At 40.3% G+C, this 20,443-nt stretch overlaps 1 protein-coding gene across 1 annotated transcript; it reads right to left on the bottom strand.

Moving 5' to 3' along the window:
• Window positions 1–11,454: 11,454 nt before the first annotated feature.
• csnk2a2b (casein kinase 2, alpha prime polypeptide b) lies at window positions 11,455–18,856 on the bottom strand. Its single transcript, XM_030775167.1, has 12 exons — window positions 18,753–18,856; window positions 17,451–17,562; window positions 16,752–16,853; window positions 16,064–16,114; window positions 15,724–15,783; window positions 15,509–15,592; window positions 15,056–15,166; window positions 14,276–14,377; window positions 13,263–13,363; window positions 12,725–12,873; window positions 11,872–11,954; window positions 11,455–11,571 (listed from the first exon to the last, which is right to left on the bottom strand). Exons 1-11 carry the CDS (start codon window positions 18,854–18,856, stop codon window positions 11,878–11,880), a joined length of 1,053 nt encoding a protein of 350 aa, XP_030631027.1. The 3' UTR covers window positions 11,455–11,571; window positions 11,872–11,877.
• Window positions 18,857–20,443: the final 1,587 nt, after the last annotated feature.

Raw genomic sequence — 20,443 nt, forward strand, 5'->3', positions numbered from 1 at the left:
AGAAACTTTACAATCAGCTGTCACGTAGCTCGAGTTCATCAAGTTCTGATTCATTAGTTCCACTTTGTCATGCATGTGTCCTTTATGAATATGTGAAATTCAAATACACTTTTTCGGACCTTTTTATGTTTTGGTCAGAACTGAATGACATATAGCCATATATAACTATTTTCCTTTTGAGCTGCATGTCCGGAATGAATGACGCTACACAACTTTTTGGGGTTGATTATAGATCATTTAATTTTCAGAAAATGAGGGAGTTTGAGATCAAGATCGAAGTTGCAGGTGACATAACCTGTTGACATAATCAGACACGCCCAATGGACGCTCTTCATCGAAGTATGTGATCTGTGGGTGTTACGACGCTGTAATCACATACCCTAAAGGTTATGCAAAGAGTATACAAAGCGCTATGATTTATTTGTCATAAATTGGTTCCTTTTTGTCCCGTCCCTCGCATAGAGCTTGTCCACCGGCAAACTGGGCAACATCTGGGTATACTAAGAGCGCCCTCAAACAAGTGTGTGGCAAACACGTTACACGCTTAGCAACGGCAATTTTCGTCTGTTCATAGCCTTTCTTTCTCAACTTTCTTTTCAAATTTCCCAAGTATTTCTCTGAAGTATTTTTAGTGTAATATGGCTAATGTAACATAACGTATATTCTATAGGCTATGCTCATATGCTCAACTGGTTCGTTTGCCGCGGTAACTGGATAAAGAAGGGTCTCGAAGTTATATTAATAATGAAGGAACCTCGATTGCGCTGTTAGTTTTGGCCCACAGATAGTCCCTACAGTTTTTTCATTGAACCTAAGCCACCTTCGGGCGTTTCTCTCACCATTTCTTGCCCAGGTGACAGAGTGGACAGACCGGCGCTTCTATTTTCTATTCTACTGTCGCGCCTATTTGCTATGTTTCTATCTTGTCTCTTTTCTTAAGTAATCTGTAAAACCTGATTTAGAGGTGAGGATTGAGCGCTGTTCCCCAAAGTAGTCTTAACCCAGTTTTAAACATCAGCTGAACAATCTCAACGAAAAAACTAACAATAGTTCTCAATTCTGATCTGGCCTGTTTATTTAATTATTACACTGTGATCCCAGCAAGTTCTGGTTGGATGTTTTGTGTGACCTGAGTAGAAATTACCCCTATGATATTAAGGTTACAGTCACTTGTGGGTTAGGCAGTTATCACAGAAGTTTCGCGGTCGCCCTGAGTTTCGCCTCAAGGTGGCAGGATTGATTCAAAAAAGTATCAGAAGAATGGCGTTTATGTTCTTTTGGCCATTCTTAGATCGGTTATCACAGCAATGAGAGTTTTAGTTCAATCGACAATGAATACCTATTGTCGTGCAGATTTTCTTAAGATAAGAGGGTACTAAGCACTATTTTATTTTACACTTGTAGTGACGACAGCAGTAAACATGTATTGCTGTGTTCGATGGTTGTGTTTCCAGACGTTTGTTGTGTCCCATAGGCTGTGTAAGGTGTGGAAGATTTTCCAAATTTGTGAAAAGATGTGGTTAAAACGCGGGCGCGCGTGTGTGAGAAAGCTAACGGTATTACAGTGTTTCATCCAGGAGCTCAGTTTATGATGTATAGCCATTCTTAATTTATCTCGGACTTGTCAGCTTTGTTGTTTTTTGTTGCATCTTTTGGTATGTTCTGTATGTTCTGATTAGATAGGCATATGGTGTTTTGGGATTTTGTTAAAGAAGAGTGTCATTTACCCAATGAAGTGTGGACACCTGTGCTAGGTGATAGGCATTTCTAAATCATTGGAGTTATATGGTGGACTAACACATGCCACAGCCATGGAGAAATGACAAACTTAGCTATTTGTGTTTACAAAATTTGTTTGTGTTAATGTTTTTTGCTTCTGTAAATATTTTCAGAAGTGCTTATTCTAATGGGTTTCTCATTGCTATTGTTATAAGTTTCTCTTTGTCATTAGTATGCTGTCAGAAGTTTCTAGGAGTGTGATGTGTGTGTGATGTTTATTGGACCTGGACCTGGATGCTCCAGAGAACTGAACCATGTTATCATAAGTACATTTCCGTAATCTATATTTGTGTGTGATGAGTAATCTTTCACTGTTGTCTGTCATTTCTCATTAATACTGGTCTTTGTAAGGCATCATTCTGTGAGTTTATTCAGTCTTATCAGTCTTGTCATAACAGACACTGTACATCTGACCAGACCATTAGTTACTGTCGGTTGGGTGTAAGGGCAAAGTTCGTCTCTGAGTAGTCTGACATTTATCTCTTCTCCCTTCATCTTTCTTAGAATCATTCTTAAGTCCTGCCCCAAGCGTCTAAATTTACCTTGAGGGACAAAAGGAGGTTTAATAATTAACTGTTTGTTAGTGGCGCTCAGTAGCTGAAACGTGAACCAGCCTAGCCCCTTGTTCTCGCTGCGTATGGGGCGTTGATGAACAGATAAGATGAGGTCACATTGTGATGTCAGAGCTAGAGGGCTGTGCTTTTGTCCTTGTCTTCTCTGATTGGTCATATCCCAGGCTGTAGAGTAGCCATGTTGGTATAAGAGTACCATGCCAATTCTTAGCGGTTCAAAGGTTCTGATAACTCACGAGCATCTCTCCAAGAAAGACAGACCTAAGACATTGTTACACCATGGCAACTGTCGTTCCGGTAAGTATTTCAATAGTAGCGTTTTTCTAGGTGACATTTTTTTTTAGCGGAGAGGGATTCAACCATCAAGAGTCATTTGATGTATTCCAAACATTGCAAAGTTTGCAGTTCTTATGGGTGAAATGAAAGGGATGTTAAAAACAAAAACAATGTCTGCACCAAGTCACTATTGGTTCATTTAGTCTGGAACCTGGAACCTTGGAACTCGGTTGTTAGGGAACCTGATGATTGACAGGCATAATGGTCTAAGAGAACCTGTGAATGTGAATAGTGCTGATGCTGGCAACAGGAGATGATAGGTTAGAGTGCGGTGTAACTGTCAGTGGTAGTGAATTGAAAGGGGATTAGGAGGTTTTAGGCGTCTAAGCATCTTCAGTGTAATGAGATCGTTGTTGTTACCGTATGTAAACCATTAGGCTGGATTTAGACTGGATTTAAACATCTGTCCGATCCCTTGACGTGTGTGTTCCATGCCTGTGTTCTCTGACAATCGGGTCTTTAATGAAAGAATCTGTTCATCTGGAATTTTACAGTATCACAGATCCTTTCCAGTCTGTGCATGTGTGAGTGAGTGTGTGCGTGCATGTCGGTAAGGGTTTGGATTGCACAGGATGGAGTTAATTAATTGTGTTCCTCACTAGAAGTGGAAGTCATCAGATCTACCGCAGTGAATGAGTAATTCATTTTGTGGGCTTATTGAAAGTTCTCTGACAGTTTTAAATTTTCGGTTGTGGTTCACCTCGGCCTGCGTTTTTCGTCTCACTTATCTGATTGTTGAAAGATAAATATCAAAGTCTATGTAACCACTTCTCAATTTTGCAGTGTGCCTCCTGCTATGCCCGAAGCAGCGTGCAACCCTTGCAACTTTTTGGAAAGGGACGTGGTGGAGCCTATATGTCCCTTCTGACCTATCACGGGCCCCGCGGGGCCCCGCGCCCTCGCCTAGGCTGCCACGCCCCAAAGATGACCCTACGGCAGATCTGCCGCATGTTACGCATCATGAGACAGGTGCGCGCCCGAGAAGCCGCAGCTGCAACTGCAACGAGGTGAGAATTAAATGTTACTAATGTCCTCTGCGCTCTGCAGTCTTAATCCATTTCTGAGGGACAGTGTCTGCAGGTTTAGAGCAAGAAATTCTTACTATCAAGGACTCATTCTAATTCTGCAGTTCATTGGATTTGTACCCGTACTCTGCACAATGACAGTAAAGTTGAACCTAATCTAATCCAGTTTGTCAAACCTGGATTCTTACACACAGGGGTTTTCGAGCTTTTGATTTTTGAACCCAGTGTGTCTGTTTTAGAATGTATTTAAAACAGGGTTGTCCAAATTTAGTCCTAGAGGGCAAAAATCCAGTCCTGAAAGCTGAAAGTCCAGTCCTGGAAGGCCAAAATCCAGGACCGGATGTGAGCATCTCTGATCTAAAAGTTGTATTCAGTTGTTCTTTCCAGAAAGATGAGCGTCTTCATCCGAGTTAGGGAAACATTTTTTTTTTTAGTTTGAATACCATTTCATTTTACTAGCATAACAGAGCAGAGGAACTGATGTTAAGCTTTCTCTCTTGCAGAATTATTTTCAGATTTGTTTCCTTACTAAAAATAATCTCTCAGAAAAAAAGACCAAATATGAGTTGAAGGATACATCTATAAGCCTCAGAATTTAGTCCTATTTTAATTGAGTAAAAATACCAGTCAGCTTCACTTGCATGTCCGTGCAGGCATGTGGGAATAATCTAAAGGTAATAACAGATAACAGTTTTCTTAGTTACAACAGTGTTTTCTCACCTGAAAGTATAGATGAATTGCAATGAATAAGAGAGCAAAATATCCTCCTCTTACCAAACTTTTTTTGTATTATAAAACCATGATTACTGAACAGAGATCCTCCCTAAAGACTTCAGCTTGAATTAAGACAGGATGTGGGATGCACCCTGTGTGTAGTCTATAGTCACATACAAACCCACTGGCTGTAACAGCCAAACTGCCTGTGTGGTTGAGTTTTACTGAAAAGAACTTTTAGTCCTAATGTCAACCCACTTCTGAATAATGTGTCTGCATTAAAAAATGATGTGTATACAAAGTATATACAAGTGTGTTCAAAAGGCTTAGTTAAATCGGATGTTCGGTGCTGGAAGGGGTTTCTGAGTGAAAAACCCATATGTTTCTTGGATCTTAGGAAACAAGGCTCTCCGATGGCAGCTCCTAGCTCACCATCCCCCAAATCCACAGAGAAACGGTGCCTGCCAGCCTGCTTCCGCCGCAGACGGAGTAGTAACATAAAAAGAGTGAGTTAAGCCCAAACACCAACAGCGACTCCTCCCAACAAGCCTGTTTCGGTCAACGGGGCTGCGTCAGTCATATTTCGGGAAAGACACCCCATTTCATCCTGCATGTAAACCTTGAGGGAGAAGAAAAGAGACATCTTATTTTTTTTTTTTTCCTCCCGCCGCATTCCTTTTGTTGGGAGGACGTTTGTCCAGTATCGCAACCGAACTGTTCAACGCAAATGGTTTTTTTCTTGGACTCCTAGGCGGGGAAATGGCTTTAACGAACCCCAGTATGCGTCTCATCGAGAAAGAGCCCATTTGTGTAACATCTCTTATCGATTAAGACAGTCAAACACCATTGAAAAGAGTGTTCTCCATCAGATTCGTTCTCGGACACCGTGAGACTGTAGTCTTTGGGCTCAGGCTTGTGTGAAATTCCATCGGGTGACTCGCTGGCCAGGTCTGGAGGTCCATCTGTAATTAAACCTGTGGAAAATTCCGAGCTTTAGCCGGGAAATGGGACACACGTTTGTTTGCTTGTTTGTTTGTTTGTCCTGAGGAAGGGGGTGTGCTTTTTTTTTCTTTCTCTGAGAGGTGTGATGGAAACATAGGAAACCGGTGTGCATTACCATTCTGAAACTGAGACACTCAGTTTGTTCTTCTTCTCTCAGTTCTCGTTTCTCTGCTGCCACTAATAAACCATGTGAAATAAAAGGTTTGTGTTATTCTTTTAACAATTAACTTTGGTCTGTTTCCACATTTCTTTTCAGTTTTGATATGTATTGATGTGTGTTTATCTCATAATAAAGTTGAAGTCAACACTCTCTCATATGTGGATTATCTGTTCTCACACGTTCATCACGTTTTTACACACAGTCTCCTTTCACTGTCATTAAAACTGTAAGCAGGACGTATTGAGCATATTAGTGTATTGTTTTCCTGTTTTAGTTTATTGTAACATATTTACGTATCAAACTGAAAAGATACACCTAAATATAATTTTGAAGATAAATTATGCAGGTCATCTAAGGTTTTGTGATTTTTTTTCCAAATAAGTGTTACTGTTCACGATCATAAAAAAAACCCCAGGAAGTCTAATCCTTAATCTGCAAGTCTGTAGAGAAAAGTGAGATTTAATGTGCATTAAATAATTAAAATATAAAATTGCATTAACAAAAACATAGACTAACTCAAAACAATATCCGTATTATATTTCCGCGCTCTAAAAATATCTGTGACAAAGCCATCATCGTGGATTGATCTCAGGTGACCAAATATACGAATCAAACATCCATCAGTAATAATTCACATAATACAATTAATAATACAATACAATCGGTGTTTTTGGTATTAAATATAGGATACATAGACTGAAAATGGGCCTGTGTGAATCTACTGAGTATCTGGCTGTGAGCACTGTTTACAGCTTACACAGATAAGCACAGCACTCGCAGCTCTGTATTAACAAAGGCCAGAACAAGAGTCTGATCATAGCTGACCGGACACAGGCTAGAGCTGGTCCGACAAAGGCCCTGCTGAAATTTTCATGGGGAAGATGTTGTCTGAACGTGAGGAGCAGAAGAATCAGGTTGTTGTGGGGCAGGAAGAATGAGCTCAAATGTCCTCTTTAGCAGGAAGTTGATAATACCAGTCACACGTTGTCACACACACACACACACACACACACACATACACATGTCACGCTAGCATGTATGATGCTGTGTGACGCGCAATACGTGCAGTGTTGTGTGTGAGCATTCAGTGAATTCAGCATTGATGTCAAACAGAAGCCGTAACCGAGCTGAGGTTTGGCGATGAAGGTTTGAGGAAAGGAGGTCAAATCTAATTGCTCACCTCCTCTGCTGGAGCGACCCAGGGTGCCAACATGGTGAAATTCCACCTGCCACATGTGACCTCACCATACATTTCCCAATAAGAAAAAAAGACAAATTTGTACAACAAAAATATGTAAATGTTTTACAGTAAGTATTAGTGTTGTGGACATATGTTTCTCTGCTGAGTATGATTAAAAAAAATTTAAATTCACAAACACAATGTGGCCATGTCAGTTCTTTTGTCTCAAAACGTTTTTCGCGCCCGTTAAAGCAATGTACAAAGCTACAAATCTGACATAAGATTATTTTCTTAGTCATGTCTCTACCAGATGTCATTTCAGTGTGGTTGCATGTTTTTGTTTTATTTTATTTTGGTGGAACAAAATGAAGATCCTAAATCCTTAGTCTTTAATCCTTATGAGGTCCTCAAGATCCAAAACTCAAATTAAAAGTTTATCCTTTTGGTTGAACTGTAAAATGCGTCATTGAATTTCATTGTCATATGCTGGGACAGGCACAACAGTCAAACACTGGCATCCAGCATTGAGAACAAACAGAACTATATGCCGTGGGTTCTAGTACAGAGCTTTTTGTTGCTGGTTTATTGGCCTCCATGATGTCACAGATAGCAGCCCAGTTTCTGTCCAACCAACTCCAGCTCAAGGACTTACATCAGCCTAATTGGTTGGTCTGGCCTCTTGTTAGCAACACTAATTCATGGCCCTGAAGTTCTCCACACACGAAAGTGCAGCTGCGTTTGTGGTGCGGCGACTGTTACGTAAGTTTGGTCATACAAGTGCCCTCGCCTAGATAGATTTACCCATAAGGGGCCACGGAGAGCGCAAAACAGGTCCTTGACTGAAAGACAAGAGGAACGAAGAGCAATTTAAGTGCAAACAGATCGCCAGCCAGATTTATGAGCCCACACTCTCTGTCAGCGTGTGTTATGACCCGAGCCTTTTAGACTGACCCTCTCAGTTCAGGTATCGGAACAGAACAAACACACAGTACCGCAACAGTAACTGTCACCGTCACCACAGAGATCATAGACAGACACACTGTACTGTACGGTTACTGTCGCCATAGCGTCAGAGAATGAAGCCTACTGGTCAGTGACTAGAGATCTACTGATCTGTGGAGGGCTTCATGTGCAGTGCTTTAAGTGCAGTCCATACTGTATGGAGCTGTTTACAACATGCAGTAATTCTCTTTTAAAAAACAAACTTTTCGCAGATATAACCTAATCCTGCACGGACAGAGAGAATAAGCAAATCGACACAGGGCGGGAATTTTTTCTCTTCTTTTCTTTTTAATTTTAACACTTGGAAAAAGAACATACAAAACCACAAATACAGCAGAAATAATACAGGCCTATTTTAAGCACAGAAACATGGGAATCCTGTACAGTTAACTTATCCCAGTCTGCCAATACATTATATAAAAATTGAAAGATGTGTCACAATGACTGTAATCTATAAGAATGTTAAGGGAGAATTATGGAACTCTGACATGTCTTAAGATGAAAACTTCACGCCAAAAGATGTCTTTTAAGAGTCACCATGAAATAAAAGTTTATTGAGATCAACCAACCAATGAAAACGATTCAGTGATGAAATTGGCACTTAGATGTGGGTGCTATAATCAGATGACAGAAAAATGAAAGACTTTGACTAATGCGCCTCAGTAATGGGTTTTGGTTTCGCTGTGGATATCTGATGTAATGAGATGGTGTTGTCTCTACTGATTAGGGGAATCGTGACATGTTGCACCAGGTCAGCTTGGCGAATAAAGTGGTTTCCTCTGCCAGGAGCCTGAGACTGGGATGTCAGTGGATCTTCCAGGAAGAGAATGATCCCAGAAATATCAGAATTTAGCCAGAAATGGTTAATGAGAATTAACATGTGCACCGGCTCTTTGAGATTCATCCATATATTCACCTTAACTTTTCAATTCATATTTGGTTACATATTCACATTTTTGTTTTCACATATTGTTATTACTGAAATGTTATATATACACACTCCAGGCATTTGTGCTATATATATATGTATATATATATATATATATATACAATTTTTTCTTTGACCTACCAGGATGTCTCTCTGAGCAGGTTTAATAGAGGAAAATAGGTGGGGGCTTTTTTCAGTTTTTCAGTATAAAATTCAGCTGATTTATTCATTTTTGTTGTCAAAGGCATGCATGGTAAACTAACGCTCTATAACCAGAGTCCTCTAAAGGCATCAGCACTAGCCCTTTATATCAAGCCATATTAAGACAGTTACTCCCTTCATATTGTGACAGAAAGGACAACAGTGTGAGTAGGAGTTCTGATGACTGGAGTTTTGATAGAGCTTGCATGTTTATGTCCATTTCATAGCATTTTACAGTCACTACGACCAACAGACCTGTTACTGTCATCTCTCCAGTCAGGAGGGACAAACTGACACAGGGAGTTTTTCTGTTGTGGCATGGATCCCTGTTCCCTCTTTCCTCCTGCCCCTGGTGACCCACAACACGGCTCGACTTGGCTCTCTTCCTGCTCTACAACACCTAATCCACTTACTCTAACACCAGATAATGAACAGATCTGTAGACTCAGGTGTATTTAAACAGAGAACGATCTAGAAAGCCTACAGCTGAGGCACCTCAAGAGTAAGACTGGGAAACACAGATTTTGCCTTACCCACTTTCTGAAGAAGGACTTGTCTGTCACAGGCTAACCGTGTGAAAATAATATTATGTCCCGTTTTAAAAACCAATAGCAAAAGTGTCTGCTTCATTACGCTTCCTGTGAGAATGAATAAGAATTATTCATTCTGTTTGTTCTTATTCAGAAAAATGAATGAGAACAATTATACATGACTGAGGAAATCCTGTGCTGATATGAAACAGGTGTATTGTTCATCACAGTCAGTCATTCATGGCATTATATACCAGTGAAATTCTGAATTTTTTTTTTTTTTGGCCAGTAGTAAAACATGTTGGTGCACCACAATATCTGCCATCTGTTTGGTACTTTTTTTTCCACTTAAGTCAGTACTTGCTCTCTGTTCCTTCTGCGTCTACATAATGTTTTACCCACATGAAGCTCTTTTCAAAATGAACCTGTCATTTCCATGCCAACAAGTGTTTTCCCCTCTTCTGAGACCACTGGGTTAAAAGCACTGTGTTTGTTCTCCTTCTTCTCTTTGCTGCTCGTTTAGCAAACAATCCTGAGCACTTCCATTAATTTGCGCCATACCCGATGCCTAAATGTCACGTGCTGTGTTAGTGTCATGGGAGGGGGGGGTAGGAGTAAACACACATCATGTGGACATAAATAGTGATGAGGGGGCCATGTTTTACACTGACACTGAAGACACTGAGTCCAAACATGAAACAGGTGAACAATGACCTCTGACAGCTGGTTTAAACTGGACATTGGCAGATTGGGCTTGATAGTGGAGAAGGTGCGTCACACAGATATAAGACACTAAGACCTCAGCTTTGGTTGTCCATTGAATCGTCTGCTGTAATTCTATTCAGCTACTTGGCTGGGTTCACGTGAGCAGAGAATCATGCACGCAAGACACCAGTCTACAGATCCCAGTGCCCTGATTAGGACTTCACCAGTTACCCTAGTGGTCCAGCCCGGGGCCAGCGTTTGTTTAGATGGTTGTTTCCTCTTATTCCTTAATAATCCATTCAAATGCTTTTTTATGCTTTAGATGATGTTTTATAAAAGAATTAACAGGAAATTAGAATATGTTGACGTTATAACAGTGGCTTTCTTTGGAGAACAATAGGGACCATCTCCCATAATGCTTATAGGAGCACGTACTAAAACAGCTCAGGTAACGCTTCGCCAGTATATTGCACAATGTTTGTGGTGATTAACTACTCATGTTTCACCAGTTCAATCATACGGAGATAACACACATCTCACGCAGGACGCCTCTTAAGAAAAGATAATTAATTATGCCGTATTGTTTGGCAGAGCCATGGATACCAAATAAAAATGACCTTGTGTTTTTCAAGACAAAGCATGCATACAAAACATGACTCTTTCTTACTGGCATTTACAGTGCTCTGAAAACATTAAAAAAAAACCAACAACATTAACTTGCCATTTTTGCTCGTTTTTTTGTTCTCTGTAGAGACAGAAACACGTTTATCATATACCCACATGTACACACATTCATTCAGTGTTTCCTCACAAAAATGACACTCTGACATATGAATCTAAATAAAAATCATTTATTTTTCATTAACATTATAATCATCGTCATTCTACGTAGAGCAGAGAACAAGTCCACCATGCCACTTCAATACTACAGTGTTTGGAGGTTGTGCCGGGGGGTCTGTCAGAGGGGCTGAATACTGAACAAACAGACAGACAGACAAACAGACCGGGCGGGTTGAAGGGGGCAGGGAAGGGGGGGGGGGCAGGGGTTATAGGCCCAAAACTGCTCTTCATTCTCCATGCTTAACTTTAAAAGAGGGAGGGGCCGGAGTACACTAAGCAGGGGGCTTCTTTTCCTTTGAGAGCTTATATTAATGCTGAGGAGGGAGAGAGAGAGAGAGAGAGAGAGAGAGAGAGGCAGTACTGTTATACTGTCATCTTCAAGCATGTAGGTCTGACAACGGCCAAGTAACAGGGACAGGCCAACCTTCGACTCAATGACAGAATGTGTGTGTGTGTATGTGTGTGTGTGTGTGTGTGTGTGAGTTTAAGAGAGAAGGAGGGACTGGCCGACGTGGCTAGAATCCACTTTCACTGTACACTTGAAGAGGTTTCTGCCACAAGGGGTGAAAAGTTGAGGTAACGACTGTTTTTCTTTTTCTGCAAAAAAGAAAAACAAATTTACATGTTACATCACTCTTTAATTGCAGTGACAGGGGTGATATTCACTGCGTTCAGTATGTAAAGAGACATATTTAGAGTGTTGCGTTGGTTTCAAAAGGAAGCTAACCTACTAAAGAAAGACTAAAAAGCTAACTAAAGTAAAGGAGGCCATTATTTGTGCAGTACATACAGTATATAACAGTAATGACATAATTACATATAACAGTAATGACATCACAGTGGCTGACAGAGGGTATTCTGTGAATGGATGAACAGGGAGCTTTAGGAGGGAGGTACCTGGTCTCATCGGGCTGTGGTGGATCCACTGGAGACTATGGTGCCGTCAGTATTGGCGAGAGACTGTTCCTTTACTACAGGGTCTAAAGAGAAAAGGGTGAAAACTTCAGCTGACCGTGACCGTGAATGACCTTCACCAGCGCCCCCTTTCAGTTAAAAGGCACATTTCACTTAAAAAAAATTCCAGAATTTTACCACAAACAAAATCCAAATGAAAAAAAAAATGACTGAATGGCTAAAATGAATCAAAGTTGCTGACAGCTATCAGGGTTGTTTCATCTGTTGATATGTGCAGTAAAATGACAACACAAAATATCCCAGTTACAAAAAAGTAAAAAATTTAACTGTCCTTCCATTAGGAATCAAGGATATATAAATATTATGTATATTTCTGCAAATACTACAACAAAAAACTAATTCAATCATTCAACTGGCCTAAAATTTAAACAGTAAAGATTATTTCAGATAATATCCTCAAACTCTTGCCATGAAAAACGTTAGGAAAAGGTAGCTGAGAGCAGGGTGTGGATATTAAAATAAAACTCCAAAAGGCTAAATACAGAAGAATATTTCTTCAGGATTTTGTTTAAGACAGCATTTCAGAAGCGCGAAATGTACAGCACCACCAAGACTCAGCATAAATATGTTTATTAATACAATATTCAATAAACCTTTCTTGAACCAGAGTAAAACGAGACTTATCTGTGCCTTTCTTTGCCCTGTCTCCCAAAATGACTTCCAACATTCATAACCAGTTCTCTTTATTTTCAGTATGAGGCAGACCGATGTCACTGTGTTGTTTTTGTTGTGTTGTTGTTGTTGTTGTTGTTTGGAGTGTGAGAGTGCGACTCACAGAAGTAGGGGTGTTCCATGGCCTCTGTGGCTGTCAGTCTCTGCTGATGGTCATAACGTAGGAGTTTATCCAGGAGATCCAAGGCCTCCGGGCTAACCAGGTGCTGGTTTTCCGTCTGAACAAACTGCTCCCAGTGCTTCCGTGTCTGCCTGCCAGAGGGTTAAAGAGGCTCCATGTACCACTCATTACAACTATTTACAGTTTACTCTATAAGAGGTTCTCTCATCTCTTGTATTTGGTCCTATTTTTGGATTATCTTTGCTTTGACAGACTTGCCAAATACTTGATGAATAAATGATAAGCGGATTAATGTGTGTTAGCTCAGGGCTGCAACAAAATATGCGCCATGACAGGTCTGGACTGTCAAGTGTTTATGTCTTATCAGACCCTCGTCATTTTCCGGAAGTCATCGTGTCGTCGAATGTTATTGCAACGCGAAACTGCACTGCCTTTTAGCTTGACAGAAATCATACGGCAAATGGCAATCAAACTGAAGTGTTCCTATGGAAGGTCTGAGGCGCCCCCTTGTGGTACTTACTGGCCCAGCAGGTCCTTAAAACGTGGATCTAGCTCAATGTGATATTTACGCAGGTAACCAAACAGATCATCTGTACCCAGAACTTTGGCAATTCTGACCAGCTGTAAAAAACAAGCAAGCAAACGAACAAACAATATAAACAGCTACCAAACATCAACAAATTACACCAGTTCTATCAGTCAAAACAAATAAACAATATAAACAGTGACTAAACTTTAATCAGTTACATCAGTGTTATCAGTCTGTTTCAAATGTCTTGTACATGAAGTGCCTTATTTGTTAATGGTACGTGCTTTTGAAACGGCTTTTAGAAAAAAAAGTCAAATGTTAACATGTTATGGTTTGGCGGTCCTCAGTAGAAAAACTAGCCCTGACAGCTCTCTGCTATGAGAGAGTCAAATTAAAAAGCGAACTGATACTTCCCTTTCTATTTATTTGATAAGGAAAGCAGAACTAATTTAAGTTCATAAAAAAAAGAAGTTGCAAAGACTTCCAAAATATATATGTGCAGTGCACTGACTATAAAACCTACGTTCAGACAGAAATCTACTTGCTAAAGTTTCTTTTCCAATATTCGTAACAGTCCCATAACGAAACCTGATCATACTCATCACGTGTTTGTTTCTCTTTACAAAATCTGTACTTCAGTAACGTTCGAGTCCAAAACATAGCACGTGTTTAAGTGTGTATGAACACTCAAAAGATTCAGTGATGTGTTTTCCAATAGTGGTGAATTCTAAACTATTAGATGGTTCTTTACAAAAGGCCTGAAAGTTTCCGCCGAGTTACATCCATCATCTTGCTGATTCACACATGACATAAAAAGCTAAAGTGCACTACATTACAACCAGCGGTTTATTGTCTTGCCAATACAGGTGACAGTCTGAAAGCTAAACTGTCAAACATGCAGAGGTCACAGAATTAGTGTTACACTCATAAACGTGAAGTATACCAAAGGAAAACATGACACTGAGACAGCGAGATGGTTTTCGTAAAGTTGGTTTTGGTGTTACCTGATCGTAGTTGTCCTGTCCGTGAAAGAAAGGCTCTTTCTGAAAGACCATACTGGCCAGCATACAGCCAAGACTCCACATGTCCAAACTGTAGTCATACATCTGCCAACACAGCAAAGCAGGACAGCACTCAAATCAACGACAACTTCACGTTTCTACATCATCAACACCAAAATGTACAAAATCAAACAGCTAATTACTTGTGTGACAATCGGGTTGTATCAGCGGTCTTCAAAAAAGCCTGAGTACTGACTGACGGACTTAATGTATTTGGGGACGTGTTGTACACGTGGCATCGTGTGTGTTCATGTGTTGGGTAAAAGTACTGAATTTCTGTCTAGAGGGTCTTCATGCCTGGATGTGAAAAGTACTGATTTCTCTACCATATCTACAGATTAAGGAAAAATGCTGAGTCAGCTGCAGGGGGAATGTGTCATTTGCATTTGATTCAATTTAGCCATTAACAAAGTTAAATACATTCTTTATGCTTTAATATTACAATACAGTTAGTACTGAGATTATTTATTCAATACAGTCTTTTGCCTCAATTATTATTAAGAATATGAAGGATTCTGGAGATCATAGGAGAGAGAAACACTCGTATGTAAGATCCTTTTCTTGGCCCTAAGAAGTCTGGCTTCTCCCCATTCCAAAATCTTTGAACGTCTGAGGTCTGATTTGTTTGTTTGTTTTTAATAAATTACTAAATTACTAATTATATGAAAAACTTAAACATGATTTTGTCTTGCACAAAACTACAAACACTGGCGCTACATTTACCTGGTAATCCACGAGTAACTCTGGACCCTTGAAGTAGCGTGATGCCACTCTGACGTTATATTCCTGCGCTGGGTGATAAAACTCAGCGAGTCCCCAGTCTATGAGCCGCAGCTAAACCAAAAATACACACAACAGTCAGAAAGCACAGCACGCATGAGCGCTTTGTCTCTGACGCTGAATAGCAATGCCTAAAATAACTTACCGCCTTCAGAAAACCAAAACCGCTGTTAACCTGGTGCCACCTGGTGGCAAATTCTACTCATGACCATTTTTTTTTTTCAGTAAAGCCTTACAACTTGAAACACAGTCATCGATTTATGGTGCAAATATTAATGGTGTGATTTTCTGTTCAATTTATTTGAGCTAAAAGCAGAATTTAGAGCAGAGAAAACATTGAATAATAGTGATATCTGATGAAAGAAAGCAGCTTTGAGAATCAACATTGTCCTTTACCTTCCTCAACTGATGGTCAATCATAACATTATGAGGTTTAACATCCCGGTGCATTATCCCCATACTGTGGCAGTAATCAAGGGCCTGTGAGTGAAAGGAAAAATACTCAGCTACGATAAGACATACACACACTGCAGACAAATAGATAGATAGACAGGGAAAGAGAAAGAGAGAGAGAACAAGGGAGAGAGAGAAAGAGAGTATAATACACTTACCTTTAGTAGTTCATACATGTAAAAACGTATATCAAAATCTGTTAACTTCTGGTACAGCTCCTGGAGAGGAAAAAATGAAAAGAAGAAAGTTCCAATGAGCTAAATTAAAAAAAAGTGACATGTGTGCATGGAGTTTAAGTTAAAATAACTTTTCAACACTATATGTAGACCATGAAAGCAGTAAAAGGAAGAGGACCACAATCACAAGTATATCTTAGCTGTAGGCATTATGCAGCACACTGCCAATTTTCTAGAAGGCTCTAGAACACTCCTTGTTCATGTTCACCCTGGCAAGAATTCATCAAATCACTTGAAAATACACATGTATGAATATGTCTACCTTAAAGTCTGTATTGTTGATGCATTCAAACACGAGTGCAGGCGTTCGGGACTGCAGAGAGATCAGAGAGAGGGAAGGAGCGAGGGAGAGAGAGAGAGAAAACTATGAAATTATGGCAATAATCATACACAGTGGTCAATGGGCACTATTATAAATAGAAACAATCAAGGATGTCATAGTCAAAGAGGAGCAGTAGGCACTGAGAAAGTCACAGTAACCTTAATTGCCAATGAATCGTATAAGAGCTATGCACACAAAAAATCTTTCTTAAGTGAAATTTGAAACCATTCATATCACTGTTCAGATGACTCACTGCTGATGACAATTTACAACAGAGCTTTTTTTAGCTGACGTTTGCTCACACAAATAATGTGGGAGGAGAAAAAAAAATTTGGATTAACTCTCTGAGATCTGCTTTGGTGTGAATAGTAAAATGCAATAGGGAAAATCAGTACAGTTTGTTCTAGAACAGCCCTGTGAATAAAACTAAGAATCCATAATTAATTCTCGATTTAGAGAGCACATATAATTCAAAGCTTCTGAGCAAGCTACAGCTGAAACCAATCTCCATACAAAGGCAAATCCCCATGTGGTCTTATGGAGTAATGAGTAATCTGTGTATACGTCTTATAATTTTGGAGGGCCGGGGGGGGGAGAGGGGAAGCCCGCCAGATGACGGGTAACGTACCACTGGGTCCTTCACTGTGTCCACGAGTCTGATGATGTTAGTCCCCCCTCGCAGGTTCTCCAAGATTTTTATCTCCCGCTTGATCTTTTTCTTCTTAACAGGCTGTTTAGGTTATGAGGGCATTTAAAAACAACAAAAACAAACAAGCAAAAACCAACCAGTGTTAGACCGTGCTGTGACCTCATGGGTCATAGCTTCAGTGAAGGTAGTCAAACTGAACAAAAACAAACATGTCTCTTAGGCTGCCACTCCAGCGATTCAGTGACAACAGTGTTTCTTTTCCACACCATCACTGTAAGTGAATTTTATTTGAGTTTAATGGTTTACAGAGACAATGCGGAGATTCACGCACCCTTTACATTACGAGTATAGAAATAAATTCTCTAAATCTCAAGCAAAACTTTAGATTTTTAAGTTAACAGCAGCAATTTGAGTATTCAAAATAAAAACAGAAACACATGTAAACATGACAGCAGAAACAGGATTGCTGTTAATTCTCATTGTATAGCTCAACCAAGAGAGAGCATACAATGTGAAGGTAAGAAACCAATAAAATGGTTGTTCAGTTGTGTTAGCAAGCCATTGCCATGATCTAAAGTAAAAAGTGGCCAGGTGAATCATTAGCACACAGCTTTAAGACATATGGTTACTGAAATAAAACATTAAGGCAAGTTCCTCAGAAGTTCTACAGCAACTCACCTTGAGGATTTTGACAACAACTTTTTCATTGTTATTGATGTTGATGGCCTCAAAGACTTCACTGTATTTCCCTCGTCCTAGCTTCCGTACCAGCTGATAGTCTTCCTGATTACTAACAAAGGGGAAGAAGAAGTTGGTGATAAATTGGTGATAAGATAAATACCATACACAAATAAAACAAACAAACAAGACAAAAACAAGAGTGACTGAAAACCAGAGAAGAGTACAGGAAGAGTAGCTGATGACAGATTCTCTGTGCAGTTGCGTTCTTCATTCAGCAAAAACAAAACCTAAAACGCATCAGTCCTGCTGATGAGGACAAAAACAGATTCAACCATCTGTTACTGGAATCAGGACCCTCATTTTGCCCATCAGCCACAGGAAAGCCTGCCATTTGCTCCAACACACTGGGTCAACGATGACACTGTAAGCATCAGTCTACAGCTCCGTCAACACTCTTAATTATAATAATGAATGAGGCCACTGCTTCCATTCTGCCAATCCACAGCATCAGAATGACCCTACTTCAACCATGACCGAAAAACATGTTTGATTAAAAAAAAAGAAGAAGAAGAAGAAGAATTCAACTCCATAATAAATAGTGTACGTGTCATAAATAATCACTGAACCAAGTAAGAGAAAACAAGTTCTATAAAATGAGTCGACGTCTATTCTATAGCTATTCCGATTATTCGGGGGGGATTGTGGAGTGAAGGACCGATGCAATCAAGCTATGTGAGTATGGAGTGTGACAGAGAGGAATGCAATTCACATTTGGTTCGTTCATACGTCAGTTCCCCGTCCGTGTCAAGCCTCTGACGGGCCTGCTCGATCACGCAGATTGATGAGTTAGTGCAATCAATACTGTAGCATGCCAAGAATCGGAAACGTGTTGTGCGCAGACTCAAAACACCGACCCCAGTAATCCAACTACAAAATCTTCAACTCACTCATTCTCATTCTAATGATGTATCTGACACTGCTCACATCTAGTCATGTTTAGTGGGAATACTGTTTACTGTGAATCCGCGCATATATATATAAGCTATATGTGTATATATAACATCCTTATGCACTCATAGCTATTTTAGAGATAGAAGTAACATCACTGTTTGACCAATGCTTACAGGGCACGTAAAATTCTGCCCAGATATTTGCAGACTGCCATGTAAAATGATGTTTTACCCACACATCACTGAGGTGGGGAAAAACACAGAAAACATCCAGTTGCACATTTCAGCAGTGAAAGTCATGTATGCAACACAAGGAGATGTGCTCTAATATTTTTAAAATAATTCTCACCTCCAGTTGGGCACATGGGCTTCATAGTCCCAGTATTCCCTGTTTTTCAAAGTGTTGACATCGGCGTACACCCGAGATTTACTGCCGGCCGCCGGGCCGGGCATGGCGAGCGACGGACCCCGGTTCGTGGGAAAGATCCAATCTCCGATAACGTTCTCTAGAAACAACCTTTTAGAGACGCGGATCACCGACTTCCTATTAGAGCTTTGGGGTCTCGCGGCGCTCGAGTGAGGGGTGTTTTTTATCTGGTATCTTAGCTTGGCGTGATCAAACCACTCTGCGCTACGAAAACTAACCACTGAGCAGCGCTGGTTGCCCAGATTGTGAGAGGCAGTTCAACGGACTCAGAATCCAAGGGTGATGATGAGACAGTTGGATAGGCTGAGAAGAGTGTGAAGAGGGTACTCCAGTGCTGCGACAGCAGAGTTGTTAAAGATCTTAAATATATTAATTTAAAAAAAAAAACGCAGTGGAAGAAAAAGGTTGTTCCTGGTCACCGGAGCTATGTCTGTGCTTTTAAAAGTACAACTTTACATATATCTATGTCTAAAAACAGGACCAAAAAAGGAAAGGCGAGGGGGGGTTTCTTAAATCAGAATTACTGCGGGTTAAACCCCCCCACCCCCAATGGGCCTCAAATCCAGTATCCAGAATATGGAGATCAACCTCAGGTTAATAGTTCTTCAAGAAACTTCCAACTGGTGTAGCTGATGGTGCAGCGATTTTTTCATGGAAAAGAAAAGTCCGTTAATAACGAAGTTGTATATCACAAATGAGCTCTAGCTTCAGGATATATTGACTGGTACAGCCGGCTGGAGAGGGGGTGGAGTGCAAATCAATGTGTTAGCTTGCTCGCTAACTTTATTCTGATAAGTAAATATAGCGCCGCCAGGAAGCGCTTTGCCATACACCGTCTCCAGGCCCAAGAGGGTGTGCAAAAGTTAAAAACAATCCCTTTAACATCCCGTGGAAGGCTGTTCTGGAGGTCGGGCAGAGGGGTTTTCTGACGGAACCCCTTCCCGATCCGTGCTGCTTACCGCAGGGAAATGGGATGCGATAGACTTGCGTGACCCGGAAAAAGAACAGCAGCATTTTCATCGTATAACAGGAAACATTCCAGATATCATGACCCCGCATGCGCAGATTTTAGTGTTCTTGGAAGTTCAAACACATTTAAGTGTGTAGCAAGATGTCTGTCAATATATATCACGAATACGAAATGTGTCGTACCCTGTGGGTAACACTGTTTTTAGGATGTTTTCTGTACCATTACGTTTTGTTTACATATTCGATTTTATTATTTGATGCAGTATATATCTCAGAACTATTTAAAGCAAAATGTGTTGTTGTCATAATTAGATGGCCAGTTTGACTAATATACGGGAACGACAATTAATAGTTACTCTTCTTTAACCTCTGGTTACACCTGCTCGCAGTCACAGGGAAGGTGCGTTACTAGGTTACGCAGATTGTTTACCATAGCTACCATGGCGGAGATCTGGGAGACAGACGATACCGACGAGGATACAGGGAATTTTGAAGAACTTGTGGAAAACCTGAGGTACTGGATATTATTGCGAGTAACCATCGTCTAATTCTTTGTTAGCTAATTGGTAAGGTTTATTAACTTCAACCCAAATTATTCGCCTCTCGCTTCACTGCTATTAACGCAACACCGATTGCATTAAGAT

Source organism: Chanos chanos, chromosome 1 (genome assembly GCF_902362185.1).
Source record: "Chanos chanos chromosome 1, fChaCha1.1, whole genome shotgun sequence".
Lineage (NCBI taxonomy): Eukaryota > Metazoa > Chordata > Actinopteri > Gonorynchiformes > Chanidae > Chanos > Chanos chanos.

Bases quoted from the DNA above. Each gene is read 5' to 3' on its own strand.
- csnk2a2b (XM_030775167.1), bottom strand. From the start codon at position 18,856: ATGCCCGGCCCGGCGGCCGGCAGTAAATCTCGGGTGTACGCCGATGTC. The intron at 15,167-15,508 runs GTAAAGGACAAT...TTTTTGGTTTAG, and splicing joins TTGACCATCAGTTGAGGAAG to CTGCGGCTCATAGACTGGGG. The intron at 11,955-12,724 runs GTGAGTCGCACT...TTTTCTCTTTAG, and splicing joins CATGGAACACCCCTACTTCT to ACCCTGTAGTAAAGGAACAG.